Genomic DNA, 14,930 nt, shown 5'->3' with positions numbered 1-14,930 from the left:
TTATCTCCCAGGGGGGCGTCCTGCGGACATATCGTTGTACGAATTGGGGGGAGTTCGTCCAAGGTGGCTGGTTGCTTGGGACGTGTTGCGGTGCTGCGCGCCTCTGCACGATTTAGCATTTAAGGATACGGCCGACGACTATGCTGTATGACGTCTCGTCTCAGCTCGTCACTCAGCTGTCCCCTCTCTCCGCTATATCTGCTCAAATCGGATAGCTGTCAGTATTTTCGAAGTTTACATTACACATGTCTTCAAATTAGCCTCGATTGATTGTTCATCAAAGCCATGGCCTCTCTAGAAAAGGCTCCTTCAACGGAGCAGCAAGTCTCGGTTGGAGATGTGGCAGTAGGAGAGACAGTAGACCTTCAAAATTTGAACGCACTTGGATACAAGGCCGAGCTTCGCCGGAATCGGTCCATGTTTACTTTGCTATTCCAATCATTGGCAATCGCAGCTGTGCGTCCCTCAGCTTCTGAACTGGATACACCGCAAGAGTGTGCATGTGTGTGGGTGCAAGCTGACCATGTTAGATTCCATACGGCTTTGGCTCGCCACTAATTAGTGCAATCTATGGCGGAGGTGAGGAACACGTAGCAAGACATTGTATACTAGGTAGAAGGGTCTCTGACATTATGCAGGTCAACTCTCCATGTTTCTGGGTTGGATCGTGGTTCTCATACTTGACGAGGCCGTAGCCGTGTCCCTTGGCGAACTCGCCTCACGGTATCCGACCTCGGCCGGTCCATACTACTGGAGTTTCCAGCTCGCCAGCACCAAATATCGCAAGGTTCTATCATTCATCACTGGGTGGACCTGGTTGATTGGAAATTGGACCATCACGCTGTCCGTCAACTTTGGATTCGCATCTCTCATTGCGGCTTGCGTCTCGCTCTACCACCCTGAATTCGCGACCGAAGTGACATCATGGCAGCTTCTTTTGATCTTTTACGCCCTCTGCATCATGACTTTCTTCATTGTAGCATACGGAAACAAGCTCCTTCCAATGGTGGATACTATTTGCGCAGCATTCACAGCAATTGCTATTTTCATCACACTGGTCTGTCTTTCAGCCAAGGCAGAAGTGGGAAGAAACTCTCCAAGCTTCACTCTGGTAAGCCATCTCCCATGTTGACTAGTATTGACAAGCGTCTGGAGTTGACATGGTTTTGCTCTCCTAGGGTGGCTACGATCCGACCCTATCGGGCTGGGGTAACTTTTCTTTCCTCATCGGCATGCTCCCGGCTGCCTATACGTAAGCACGACCTGTCCTCGAGAATAAGTCTAGGTACTGAAATGAGAAAAGGTTCTCCGCCATTGGTATGATTTCTTCCATGGCTGAAGAGTGTGGTGACCCTACAGTCAAGCTTCCCAAAGCTATTTCGCTATGTGTGCCTGTAGGCGGCATCGCAGGCTTATTTTTCGTAGGTGGCAGTCTTCATGCGATATCACCCAGGCTTTTTGCGTTCTAACAAGATATCCGACGAGCAGATCATCCCTATATGTGCTACCATGCCGGCTCTCTCGGACATTATTGCGAACGCGCCAGTGGGCCAGGCCCTTCCCTATATCTACGCTGTTGTAATGGGTACACCGGGTGGAGGACTTGGCTTGACTGTCCTTGTCCTGATCATAACGCTATTTTGTTCAATATCGATCACCGTGGCGGCTTCGCGCTGCACGTGGGCATTTGCCAGAGACGAAGCGATCCCTTTTTCCAGCCTGTGGGCAAAGGTTGACGAGAAGCACGGTACGCCAATCTGGGCACTGGCACTGACGACGGTAGTTCAGATGGTACTTGGCCTCATTAATTTGGGGTCATCGTCGGCATTTCTCGCCTTTGTATCAGTCGGAGTCATGGCGCTCGCTGCCTCCTACGGCCTGCCTATTGCCATTTCAATGTTCCATCGACGCACAGAGGTGAGTGGCGCGAGATGGAAGATGCCAGCGGCCATTGGCTGGACTGCGAATATCCTGGCGATTGTATGGATCGTCTTCGAGATTATCCTCTTTTCCATGCCCACGGTGCTGCCAGTAACGGAAACGAGCATGAATTATGCCATTGTCGTTTTTGTCGGTTTTATGGCTTTGAGTGCTATCTGGTATGTGCTTCACGCACACAAAGGTATGTGGTCACCGATGAGAGTCTACTTAGGAACCTATCTAACTTGGACACAGTTTACAAAGGTCCGCCCGAGTCCGATGGGCTCACAGTTGGTAATTAATTTTAGTACTTGGAATTTAATTCGATAAAGCTATATCTGTACTCGTGTAGATAGGTATGCATCAATTTAATGCAATCTCACTCGAGCGACTGTCCACCAAAAATGTTGTAATATTGATGCAAATCTCTGGGATCTCAATGGAGAAAATGCCGTTGTGGCTTATACTGACATGGTCGCGATACTCTTGGCTTGGAATATTTGGGATGACTATTGCGAAATAGGTCTTTTTTCCCCTTCCTCAAAGTGGTTACCTAATGTACTTTTTTGCTTTCCAGTTCGATCTCGTTCATTCACCTGGATGTGAATAGTGAAGCTCGTAGGTATCTAGCACCTACTAGGTACCGAGTAATAGGGAGGTCGTACACAGCATTGGTGAGTTTAGGCACTAGCACCGCCTGTACCATTGAATGTAGGCCACCTGGATCTTTGCCATGTCAGAAGCAACCCTACCGTTCCAGCTGTGTCGCCTTAGTAAAGACAAATGAAAATAACGGTGAAAGAATTGACGGGTACATCGATAAACGTGCATCAATAGCAGAATATCAGATACCATATTCGCGAGCATGAGGAGGTACGCAGGTCTGTACTTGCTCATTAGTGGCAACCCAGACCCCTGTACAGAGGTAATTGACCTCAAGCTCCAGCAGTCTGATACGCAGAACGCTGCCAGGCTTCAGGCTTCCTTCCACTAATCGTAAGAAGCGCCGGCCCTGATGAAAATGCAGCTTTGCCACACACTTGCTCAAACCTCATGCGCGTCTCTCGAGCAACGGAACAGCAATATTGTAGTTACATCTAGAGATTGCTTCCAAAATTGATTGGACATGTACATACCTGGCTGCCGATCGAACGCACTATAATTGCAAGTATGGAATCGCTGCCGGATGACGCCTACCATCAAATTTTTGCATATCTGCCCCAGCAAACTCTAGTCGGGTGCAGACTTCTCAATCGACGAATTGCAGAGGTCGCTACCTATTACGCCTTTCAGCGCGTTCGACTACGAGCAGCGGATGGCGTGCACAGCTTTGTCAACGTCGCCAAGTCCGAGTCTCTGCGGCAACGTGTCCGTGAGATCACAATTGATACCTGGGTTGGCCCAGACTGTACCTATGGCTATGGAAAAACCAACACGGTGCGCCTACCTCGCGACTTCTTTCGGGCATTGGCATACGTGAGGTTCTTCCCCCACCTGTCGACGCTCAATCTGCGGTTCAGCGAATACTGCGGCCCTGACACCCGAAATGGACTCGCGGTCGATGAGACTTGGGATCTCAGATATCTTGTCCTTGACATTGTTTTCAGATGTGTAGCTAGGGTATGGCCCGAGGCGCACCGTCCACTTCGTGAAGAGAACTATGTCTCGTTCGACCGGCATGATCGAGGGACATTGCCACCTCTTCCGACAGAGGGCATCTTGCTCAACGATGATGAGACGCTCGAACCTATCCATCTCCGGACATTGACTGTCTCGAATCTAGCCGATTTTGATGATCGTCGGTTGACAGATTCTGACCATTTCAAACAAATCATGACCTCAAAGAGTCTTAAGTCGATCAAGTTGCTAGTCACAGAAGAATCGAACAGAGGAACGGCAACACCAGTTTACTTTGCAGACAAATATGACTTCTGTGATAATCTCCCTAGTACATGGCTCGCCCCAGAGATTGCGGAGAATCTGACCGTCTTGTCTCTGTTCTTCCAAAACTACTGGGGATGGGTCCCCAAGATGGACTTTCGAGCAGTCAATCCAGGGAAAGGCAGGGCCTCTGGACTGCCCAACTTGCGTGTCTTAGCGCTGGGCCATTATGTCTTCAGCCATGAATGGCAGATTGACTGGATTGCATCCATGGTCGGGCACGACAACGGACTGGGTGGTTTGCAAGAGTTATACTTGGATGAGTGCCCCATCCTGTGGCAGGCTCGTACAGCAGGGCCTCTAGATCAGTCGACGAAGACATACGTATCCCAAGATGGCGATATAATCAGTCGTTCCCAAAATGGCTATCCGCTCAAGAGCATGATGACAAATACAGTGCTTATCGCCGACGCACCGCTGTCAGAGAGAGTACAATTTGCTGGTTCCTTGCACTGGAGCGATGTTCTCCATCACTGGGCTGACCATATGACAGCTCTCAGGGTCTTTAAAATGGGGCAAGGTTGTTGGTCGAACGAGAATAAGGAGTCAAAATGGAGAACAATTCAGACATACGAACATCGCCCGTCGGCCGCTGTCATGAGCGGCCTGCAAAGCGCCGTGAACGATATCAGATTGAAGCACGATCGAGATGCGCAAGTCCCATGGTCGGACCTAGCTGGAGGGCTCGAAGCAAAGAAGAAGCAAATGCTGTCACAAATTCAGTCATTTGGAGATACAACGCATCTTGATTATGACTGTCCGAGCCCAAGTGCAAGGCATGTGCCTGGAACGCCGTACGGGCGCGAATTCCTCCCTCGACTGGGCGTTGGCATGTCTGTCCGAGACAAGCATATCCTTCAGTACATCCACTTCGACATTGATCTCGGCCCAACGCCGTGGATCAACCACCATCGCGGTGAAAATATGCCAGCCATCATAGTTCGTCTGGAGAGGTTTCGTACATACATTGGGGAACGACCAAGGGACATGCTGGCCTACAACCACCTTCAGGGCACGGTGAGCTGGAGGGCCAAAACTAATAAAAACAGCCAGACTGCCGCCTAATATGTTTCAACCCTGATCACTTCTGGAATTGGCCGCACATTTTCCTGCGGAATCAGAGATACTCTCATATACTCCATCACTGTCCGTTTCGATAGTATCTCCAATCGCCGCCGCTTTCCGAATCATGTCTTGCAATATATGCCCAAAGTCTTGGCAAATTACCACCTCCAAGCTTGCCGGTAGCCGCTCATTATACTGGGTCGGGATGCCGCTTCTTGATGAACCCTAATGCACCCTGAAGTAGACATTCGGGACGAAACCCATTAATGGCCACCAAACTTTCCCCTGACCACCGCATTAAGGTTTAATTTGTCAACACTACTTGGCTTTGGTATCTCGCATCCTCAAGAGCCAAGTGAAACAGAACCACGAAGAAATTGTGACTGTCATGGTCGTTCCCGACTTACTGGAGTTGATAAATATTTCTTACTCCCAATACTCCGCGGGCGGCATCATGACAATTTTCATATTCAAACTTCCTGACCCTTTATCAATCTTGGAGACTGATTTCGAGAATCATGAAGCTCCTAGCCGTACCGACACTCCTACGATGCGCACTCCTGTCTTCTATTGTGTTGGCAGCGGCAGACCAGCCTAGACTCCGGCCCCGTGCTAGGTATAGCTACAGCGAGGCTCCTCGTTTTCCAGAAATTACCGGATCTCATAGTCAACCTTTCGATCACAAGAAAGCTGCTCCTGATTCATATGGCAACTTGGAGGGTGACCTCGACGTGGAAAGCTATGCCATTGGCGATGGCGCAGACTTGGAAGACGATGATTATTCCGGGGACGGCGGCGGGTATGCCCATGGCTATCCCTCTGGCAACAACGACGAAACCCCCTTCGAGGACGATCCCGAGTACGATGATTATGATGCACATGACTTTGAAGAGGACCGACATGGCAGTTCTCACAGTGGCCATTACTCCCAAGGCGGTCGCATAGGGCACAGCAAAGATTCAAAGTATGATGCATCAAGGGGTAGTGACAGGTCATATCATGCTGCGGCATTTGACGATGAAGATCTCGGCTATGGTACCCATGATAGCTACGGTCAAGATATGTACGATCCTATCATCAGTACTAGTAGTGCAGCAGCCTCCGATTTGTCCTATAACTTGCCGGATGGGAGTTCCAAGTCAACGGTTTCGACTACACCAACTACATCGAGCAACACTATCACCGACTCTAGCACTACGAGCACCAGGGTTATTCCATCAGCCACACAGATACTTTGTCCTGACAAAGATTCGCAATGCGTCGACAACTTCTTGATAGGGTGCGCCAAGATATTCAACCCGGTGGATCGCCCATCTGTCATTTCTAGACAAGTAGACGTACCAGGTGTGACCAACCCTCAAATATGTCATCAACTGTGCGTCGAGGATCCGCTGTGTTTGGCCTGGGCCGACGCCGACGAACCAGAGTTCTTTTTCGGTGGTTGCTCGCACTATGTCGAGACAATTGTGCTGAATTCAACCGATCCCTTCCTGGGCTCTCTGCAAATCAACTCCTTTGGGCTCAGAGGTTTTTGTGACCTTGCCATTCCGGAATCAACATTGACAACGGCTGTGAAAACACCATTGACGACGACAAGTCAGTCATCCACTCCCATATTGACATCGTCATCGGCTAGTAGTAACCTCCCGACGATTCCAACATCTGAGACCAGTTTGTGCCCACAACTGGATGGGCAGTGTCTGAACAGCAACATCATTCGATGTGACAGGGACCTTGACTTGGACGTGGATCCACCGTGGTCAAACTATGTCTGCGTAACCCCCCTGCCCATTATTACTTCGGAGCGCGAATGCCACGAATCATGCAATCCGGATTTCACGTGCATAGGTTGGAAAATGACCCAAGTACTGGCAGACGCGAGCACAGGCGTAGGCGGCGGTACGGGGGAGTGCTGTCATGTCTTCGGCTCTGTAGTCTTACAGGATCCTCTTCCGCAGCAACAGCCTCTTGCAACATTCCCAGAGTACAACTCGTATGGTCTCAGGTTTAGATGCGATGACGGCGGTCAGAGCGAGGAACTCTGCCCCAAGGCGGAAAATACGTGCTTGGACGGGTTCCTTATCAAGTGCGACCGCTTTCTGGAAGATGACTTGACCCCGGCGACCGCACAATTTACCAACGATTGGCGCGACGACATCTTCTCCCAGCTAGGATGTCACCAAGCCTGTGCTGAGGATCTAAGCTGCACGGCTTGGGGAGGGTATAGTGAACCGCTTGACTCTGGCGAGGGAGGTGGTGAGATGTTTGACTGCTATCATGTACACACACCGGTGGTACTGCAATCGCCGCTTCCGGGGTTTGTGTCTGAGCCGGATCCTGGGAGCAGTGCTCGCTACGGTGTCAGAGGTGCCTGTCAGTAACAGCATGGCCTAGCATCAAGTCATGAAAGTGATGACCTTTTCTCAGAGAGACCCCAAAGAGGAGAAGAAGAAAAAGAAGCTGTATCTCGGTTGGTATCAATGAATGCGCGATTGGCTCGGCACAGCTTTTGATTCTGTGAAATAATATCTGCAGAGATTATCAGGAAAATGGTGAATGTTTTTTGATGGCAAGACAAAGTCTCATTGGTCCATGAAGCAATCAGTGGTTCATTCTCCGTAGTGCAGTCTCGAGGCACATATCCGGTTGTGGCTGCATGGGTCAGTCTTAGTTCAGCACGGGATGAACCGAAATCACATCATTTGTGACCAGGGCTATTTTTGAATGAAACCTTAAACAGACAGCCACTGGCTTCTATATCTCTCTAATATGGGTATCTTAATCTATTCTTTCGTTTCTCCGCCGTGTTCATTTTTCCAGGTACCGGCATAGTGATGCACCACCAACGATGGCCCGACTTTGTCCTGGTCCTCTGGCTCATACGAGTTGTAGGACGCTGCCAACGAATACCCAGGCAGTATCAGAACATCCCCCGCCATCTTGGGTTCGAGAATCTCGTGGTAGTCTTCCCAATTGATGGGCTGGGCCACTGACTTTTCAAGATTGTTGACCACGCTCTTGTGGAATCTCTTGGGTCCCGTAGCCTCAATGACGTCCCCAATCATGCTCATGGTCAGATCGGACACATCGACGTGGTTGGCCTCGGCCATGCGGCGCAGCGACTCGGCAATGTCCTTGATGACAACCAGGAGATGCGCAACGTTCTTCTTGGCCATGACCGTCCACGTGACAAACTGGTGCTCAAACTCAAAGTGGTAGCCGCCGTCAAACTCCCAACCCACCACCAGATTGGCATCGGCGGCGTGGGCTGCGGGCACCCATTGATCAATGGGGATACCCTCGCAGGACGCGTCCAGGTCGAACCAGACGCCGCCCTCGACGTACAGGAGCATGTAGCGCACCATGTCGGCCTTGAGGATGGGCACCGTCAGAGAATTGTACACCTCGAGGACGTCCGGGTAGCCGACGAAATGCTCATTGACAAAAGCGTCGGCAGTTTCGTCGGTCAGGAACTTGGCGCTGTACTCGGGGTTCTGGTTGATGCACGAGTCCGTCCACGTCTTTGCGTAGTTGGACAAGCCCTTGGGACCTAGCTTGTACCATATCTTTTTCGGAAATGGCTCTGGCACGGGCTGCTGCTCCGACGACGCTGGAGGTTGCGACGGCGGCACGGCCGTGTGCGAGGGCTGTTGCTGCTGGTGGTCTTGATGTACTGGATCGCTGCCGCTGCCGCCAAATCCTCCATCTCCGTGCGACGCGGCAGTCGCGGGCACATGCACAGGCTCTACAACATCATCGCTAGGATACAAATTCCACAGACGAAAGTGAAATATCAAACCAAGGAAGACACAAAAGACAAAGGTGTTCCTTGCGGTTGGACTTCGGAATATGGTGGGTCCCATTGGAGACAGGGAGGAAGGAAAGCGAGCAAGGGAAGAAGAAGTCTCCAGTGATGGCAGAAGAAAAGGAATGACTATGATTAAAAGATGGACAATGAAGACATGGAACAAGTTTAGATCAAGTTGGAAATAGAAGAATTGTTGTACAAAATAATCAAACCCAACGTGCGACCACAAAAGTACAGAGGATGATCCTTCTCGTCAGCATCGGAGCAGCACGTTGTGAACTTAGAGTAATAAGAACCACTGAAACTAGGGCGTGGGGTGAGCTGAGCGAGCGATAGAGAGAGAAGGCAGGTTGGGATTGGGGTGGAATGTAACCTTGAAGGCAACCAACAGATGCAACCGAATAGAACAGGGCAAGTCGATTTGGGTTGCCACAAACTCCGTGTGGCTACTCATCAGACGACAAAGAAAACTGACTAGGGGAGAATAAAAAGCTCTCTCCGTTTTGGGTAAAACGACAAGTATGATCCACTTATGTCAGCACTCGTATTGGTCCAGTCAAAATAACGATTGACTTTAGAGTCTTGTCGGTGATGCTGGTTTGGTCCAATCAAGAAGCACCCTACTTCCTAATCTCCATTTATCTTCAAAAAGTCTACAGGTTAAGCTTGTTCAGCACAACGGACTGATCGGCCTGGGTGGAGACACCAAAGATCCATCAGCTACCCCTTATTACTTAGCGGTCTCACGGGTTCAAATAAGTAATAAATCAACAGGACGCATCATGGGGATGAAGATAGGGAAAGCAATTGTCAAGAGTCTCTTTGCTCTGTCAGAGGCCGAAATGCGTTGGAGTTGCGCGTACTTGAACTTACCCCTCCAAATTGGGAACAAAGTTGAAGGGAAACAAAGCATGTGAACGAGAAAGGAAAGGAAAAAAAAAAGTTCCAATCACCCCTCTTTCAGATGAGATGCATTTTACATGGGCCCCCATTGATTTAGGTATTCCCCTCCCGCTGCCTGCAATGGACCTTTTGGCCTGCCAGGCACCACATTCTTCACTGAATCCCTGCAGCTGCGCAGTCATTATTCCGTATCACAGCCATTCCACTGCCCAGCAATGCCTGGCTTTCCTGGTTGTCGGGTTGCTGGGTTGCATCTTGCTGCCCAGGTGGGCAGGCCGGGTTTTCGCCGACAGGCTTGGAAGATGCAACGAAAAGTCGAGACTCGAAAGAAAGAACAGCAAAGAGAAGAGGCTGTGCTGCTAGAAGATGGCCAAGTGTCTGCCTTGTATATCGTACAGACGTCTAAGCCAACAAAATGCTGCTTCGTCAAGTGTTTGATCTCATCACTCTAACCATACCCTATGACGTTTTGTGCGTCCAGAGTTCAGATGAATAGTAACTTGTGAGATCCGTCACCCGACCTCAAGAGCAGCAACTCGTCCATGGCATCACCACTCATCACGGGAGCTCGAGAGGACTTGAACTGGCGATACTCTGTGAGCTTCTCGGGCTTCTGCTCTTCCGACCTTCGCTCATCTTGGCGTTCTGGTCCCATGGTGCCATGAGGTGATTACAACAATCGGCACATACTGATCTCGGAGTGTGGATCAGGTTCTTTTTCGCAACCATGGCTCAACTTTTCACACAAATGGAGTCTGGCACGCTGGCAAAATAGCACTACCTTTACTCTGGAGCCTTGGGCTCCGCTGAAAATCTATACTATTTTCTGCTGTGCCGCTTGCCCTACCAGGCCTATCCTTTACACTATCTTAAGCGAACTTGTTGCTAGTGCTCGACACAGCTCGACTTAGTGTGGCGGCGGATCTTATTGCGGCATGGTCTTGAATCCTTCAAGATACTGGAGACATGACGATCCAATTACAGACAAGCTGGGCACCTCAAGGCGGGTTTCCATAGTCTCGTCGGTAAGCTAATCCTCAGTCTCACATCCATGACCTCCGTTTCTTTAATGCTAAACAAGGTTGCTTGCTGTTCTATTCTTATCCTTCTTCGTTATTTTTTTTTTCCCTTCCTCTTTTCCCGCAGCTGTACCGAAGCATCAGTAGATCATCCTTATTCTGTATTATACGTGATCAATCCACAGTCAGCGCGAGATCATCACTTTCTCCCTCATATAATATTCGTGTTCCCCGATCTCCTCCATTTCTCCAAGGATCAAGGCAGTAGACGAGACGGGCTCAGCCGTCGCAGTAAAAAGAAACATCATGTCGAAATGGGGGTGGTCCAATCCCCCAGATATGGCAACTTGGGGTGATTTCAGCGAGAACTCGGTATTTGTGGAAAACACAATTGTCAACTTGATTTGGGACGCACCTACGGATACGGCATTTTCGATTAGGCTGTACCAAGCCGAAACGGTGGACGGCAATGCAACCAATACCTATCAGTACATTCTTCGTTCGTCTGCTCCTCCCCTCAGTGCGACCATATCCGATTGACTAACATGGCTCTACAGAAAGCGTGATAAATCGCACCGACTATTCATGGCGAGTAACGCTTGATGATAGTATTAAACTGAGCAAGTCAAATGTCTTCATGTTGGCCACCTACAAGGAAGGCAGCTCCCCAGTCCAGGCTACATCGCATTACTTCAACATTTCGGGGTCGAGTTCCGACGCCACAACCACTTCAGGTGGCTCTACCGCAACGACCGGCACCATATCAGTGTCTTCTACCGCCACTACGACAAGTGATCCCGATGCCACTGGTACATCCACCCCGTCTTCGTCATCGAGCGCCTCGAGCGGCTTATCGACAGGTGCCAAGATTGGCATTGGTGTCGCTATTCCCGTCGCCGTCATATTGGGACTTATTGCGGCATTTTTATTCTTCTACCGACGCCGCAAGGCGCGTCAGACCAAGGCCGCGGCCGGCGGAGGCGGCCAGCCCTCCGAGATGCCCGCCAGTGGATACAATGGATACAACAACGACGCGGCCATTGCGGCAGGAAAGGCAAAGCTACCAGTCTACGGTGGCGGCGGCGTCACCGATGGGTCGTACGCCCCGTCAAACATGACGGAGAACCGGTCCGAACTTTACAGCAGCATGGCCGAGACGCCGAATACGCCACATTACGAAATGTACTCTCCCGCCCAGGGGCATCCTCAGACCCAACAGCATTACGAACTGTACACACCCGCACCAGGGGATAGGCTCTGATTATGAGCTTAGAAATGACACTACTGCCGCCGGAGCGTCCCAAAAGACTGCATCTTCCAATCATAAACATGTACCATCTCATGGGATTGGCTAGGAGCACAAAAACTTTTTGCATTTAGATTAGGGGGTTGGAATAATACCAGGCTGCGGACAGAAGCCATGCATATTTGATTGACGTAAAATTTATAACCAGTTTTAGCGATGAATACCTATTTGATGTGTTATTGAGGTAGTGGGACTTTTGAGACCTGATCATGATAAATGTGCTTCCAAGTGCAGATTGTCAAACCCACAACGATTGTCAATGATGTAATTAGTGTCTATGAAATGGTCCCTTGATCTCTCACAAGGATTTCACTCGGTGGCAAGTATCGCCCGAACGCCATTTGTTCCCACCTTGGGCATAGGTATCAACATGTCGTAATCGTAACGAAGGTCTTCTTCCGTTGTTTGATACAAGCGTATATGCGGGAAGACTCTAAGCGTCAATGCAACCAATGCAAGATGTAGCTCACACAAGGCAAGGCTGGCAACGGTCAGACAGTGCTGGATGTAGCAATTGAGCAAGTGGACAGGAAAGACATACTTCATTCCCAAACAAGCTCTGCTGCCTTTGGAAAACATGAGCATACCAGAGTCAAGTACCTTTCTCCGCTCCGGGCGGAGCCAACGTTCCGGATCGAACTTCATGGGGTCCTCGAAGACGGCCTCGTCGTAGTGGGTGATGGCCGACGTCATGCCAATGGCGTATCCTTTGGGCAGTACATGATGAACCTCCTTCCCTTGCCATTTACCACGATAACTGAGAGACTCCTCTGTTGGTATTCGAGCCGTCCGCCCTGATACACCCAGTGAAAGTCTAAGGCCTTCCTGAATGACAGCAGATAGGTAAGGGAGTCTCTCCAACACTGTCCATGAGGGTAGTTCTGCCCAGAACGAGTATTTTTAGCGTGTGGCCCATCCAGCAAAACCCTCTTCTCCCGAAGAGATATCAGGGTGGCCCATTTGAAGTATGACTTACGCCTCGGATCGTGTACTACTTCTTGGAGCTCATTGTTCAGCCGCTCTAGCATTTCAGGCATCGTTTTAAGATGGTAGGTGATGACTGCCAGTGCCCAAGCTGTTGTTTCCGTGCCCGCGCCCACGACAGCCAAGGCATCATCAGCCACCCTCTCGGGTCTCTTCTCCTCTGCGCTTAGATCGGAATCCATTATCGCGCCGACTATAGTCGGTTTCTCGTACACGATGCCAGCATTCCAGTCGTCAATCGCCTTCTTCACCTTGGCGGGAATGTCAATTTGCATTGTTCGCACCAATAGAGCGGTTTCATCGGGTAACATGTCGACGAACCTATGTATCAATAAGCCACGTACACGAAACCGCTCGACCAGACACTCACCATACGCCAATCTTGGTGGGTCCTTTGAGAAAAGGCCAGAATCTGAACATGAACATGTATCTCAACGTGGACATGGTTGGGTCACGAAAGTTTGGCTTCCACCCCGGCCGATCAAGTAGACCAAAGGTCTCGCCGAAACAGTACCCCGAAATCACGTCGGTCGTGAGGTTACTGCAAGCCACGGCGACATCAAACGGCGCAGCTCCCTGCGCGAGGATCTTGTCGCACATTTTCTGCGTCATGGCGGCAATGTCTCCTTCCAAGCGCGCAATCATGCCCCTTGAGAAGAACTTGGCGACCGACGACCGTCTTGCGCGATGAAGGTCGTGATCTACGGTTCCAAACCCAGAGTTACGGATGCTGCCCCTTGTTAACTTTCGTTTTGCCCGAGGACTTTGGGATGTGACCGACACAGTCATGTTCACTTGGTGAATCGGTTTATCCCGCTTCCGCCCCCCTACGGCGTAGATCTCATCAACAAAGCTTGGGTCATTACAGTGGACTTCGTTGGGATTGATTCGGACAATTGGGCCTGTTACCATAAGTCAGATCATTACTAGCAAATCCATTACTGAATGTCAGCAATGGCGAGTTCACGTTTTACCGTAGCGTTTGTGCATCTTGCGGATTTCATGCGTATATCTTCCATGGAGAATGACATCGTGGTAGAGCTCTTCGAGGTAGGAAACTGCTGCCAGCTTTGGGCCAGGGATGTGGTACAGCGGATGAATTGGAGAGATGTTGTAGATCATCTTTAGCAAGTGAAACGCGATCCAGATTATGGCCATCGTAGATGATGCTCTAAGAAGTCCTTCTAAAGTTGCGATGTCCATCATGCTGAATTGAACTCGAGGCGAGTCCATCACGTGTCGGGAGTAATTATCGTAAAGCACTGGTATGGGAAACAAACAGGTGAATCTCAGATGCGTGCGGCTTGGGTACCAAGATAGGAACATATATTGAACTTGGGACAGGTTCCGACCTGCCGGGGTCCCACAACAACCCCAGCCAAAGTTCTCCATATTGAGATATCTTGCTTGAACAGCAATGCATGCTGCTGCTATCCGCCCAATCAGCGTTACAAACCTTCCCTACGTGGTGTCAACACCATTGGAGACATGATGCAGTGCGTCCATCCTATTCCTTTCATGTGCAGGTAGCTGCTGCTCAAAATTATTAGGTATCCTACGCCGCGGACTTGCATCCACTGGGTATTAGTCGCACCGTGTAGCAAACACGTGAATACGGGCCGGGCCCGGTCCCGACTTCATAATTCTTCGGTACTCATGGGCAATACAAGGTTTCATGGGAGAACACCTCCTTTCACATATGGAAACTTATCAAAAGTAAATACATATCTCACTCACGGCATCATTGAAAGTCGGCTCAAAAAATCAAATATGGAACACGTTGGCGCGATTTGTATTGTTACAAATATGTCGGTTCAATGGTCATCAAGAATCTAGTACTCGTTATTTACGAACAACGAGCGAAGAATGAGTTACTTATATGTTGACCAGTCCGGCAAAGGCAATGATGAAGAATGCATTGAAATAGACATCAGTTGAGTATATGCGTACTATTCCATCTGTATCATTGTATACTTGTGTCGAG

At 49.9% G+C, this 14,930-nt stretch overlaps 6 protein-coding genes across 6 annotated transcripts; 4 read left to right on the top strand and 2 right to left on the bottom strand.

The window, feature by feature from the left end:
• Positions 1-285: 285 nt before the first annotated feature.
• On the top strand, positions 286-2,222 carry PFICI_14509 (uncharacterized protein; the record flags this gene model as incomplete). The annotated part of the gene is made up of 7 exons (XM_007843090.1): positions 286-456; positions 531-579; positions 639-1,111; positions 1,179-1,252; positions 1,304-1,421; positions 1,489-2,122; positions 2,176-2,222. The coding sequence occupies 7 exons, from the start codon at positions 286-288 to the stop codon at positions 2,220-2,222; spliced, it is 1,566 nt and encodes a 521-aa protein (XP_007841281.1).
• An 868-nt stretch (positions 2,223-3,090) lies between these two features.
• On the top strand, positions 3,091-4,926 carry PFICI_14508 (uncharacterized protein; the record flags this gene model as incomplete). The annotated part of the gene is made up of 1 exon (XM_007843089.1): positions 3,091-4,926. One exon carries the CDS (start codon positions 3,091-3,093, stop codon positions 4,924-4,926), a length of 1,836 nt encoding a protein of 611 aa, XP_007841280.1.
• Positions 4,927-5,444: 518 nt separating this feature from the next.
• On the top strand, positions 5,445-7,307 carry PFICI_14507 (uncharacterized protein; the record flags this gene model as incomplete). The annotated part of the gene is made up of 1 exon (XM_007843088.1): positions 5,445-7,307. The coding sequence occupies one exon, from the start codon at positions 5,445-5,447 to the stop codon at positions 7,305-7,307; it is 1,863 nt and encodes a 620-aa protein (XP_007841279.1).
• Positions 7,308-7,709: 402 nt separating this feature from the next.
• On the bottom strand, positions 7,710-8,789 carry PFICI_14506 (uncharacterized protein; the record flags this gene model as incomplete). The annotated part of the gene is made up of 1 exon (XM_007843087.1): positions 7,710-8,789. One exon carries the CDS (start codon positions 8,787-8,789, stop codon positions 7,710-7,712), a length of 1,080 nt encoding a protein of 359 aa, XP_007841278.1.
• Positions 8,790-10,962: 2,173 nt separating this feature from the next.
• PFICI_14505 (uncharacterized protein) lies at positions 10,963-11,917 on the top strand (the record flags this gene model as incomplete). The annotated part of the gene is made up of 2 exons (XM_007843086.1): positions 10,963-11,155; positions 11,214-11,917. 2 exons carry the CDS (start codon positions 10,963-10,965, stop codon positions 11,915-11,917), a joined length of 897 nt encoding a protein of 298 aa, XP_007841277.1.
• A 354-nt stretch (positions 11,918-12,271) lies between these two features.
• Positions 12,272-14,104, bottom strand: PFICI_14504 (uncharacterized protein; the record flags this gene model as incomplete). Its single annotated transcript, XM_007843085.1, has 6 exons — positions 12,272-12,443; positions 12,504-12,843; positions 12,939-13,267; positions 13,317-13,676; positions 13,728-13,848; positions 13,921-14,104. 6 exons carry the CDS (start codon positions 14,102-14,104, stop codon positions 12,272-12,274), a joined length of 1,506 nt encoding a protein of 501 aa, XP_007841276.1.
• Between the last annotated feature and the right edge of the window lie 826 nt (positions 14,105-14,930).

The sequence above is a fragment of the Pestalotiopsis fici genome (assembly GCF_000516985.1).
Source record: "Pestalotiopsis fici W106-1 unplaced genomic scaffold PFICI_Scf_13, whole genome shotgun sequence".
NCBI lineage: Eukaryota > Fungi > Ascomycota > Sordariomycetes > Amphisphaeriales > Sporocadaceae > Pestalotiopsis > Pestalotiopsis fici.
Note: the sequence above shows the minus strand (reverse complement) of the source record. Positions and strands in the feature narration are given on the sequence as shown.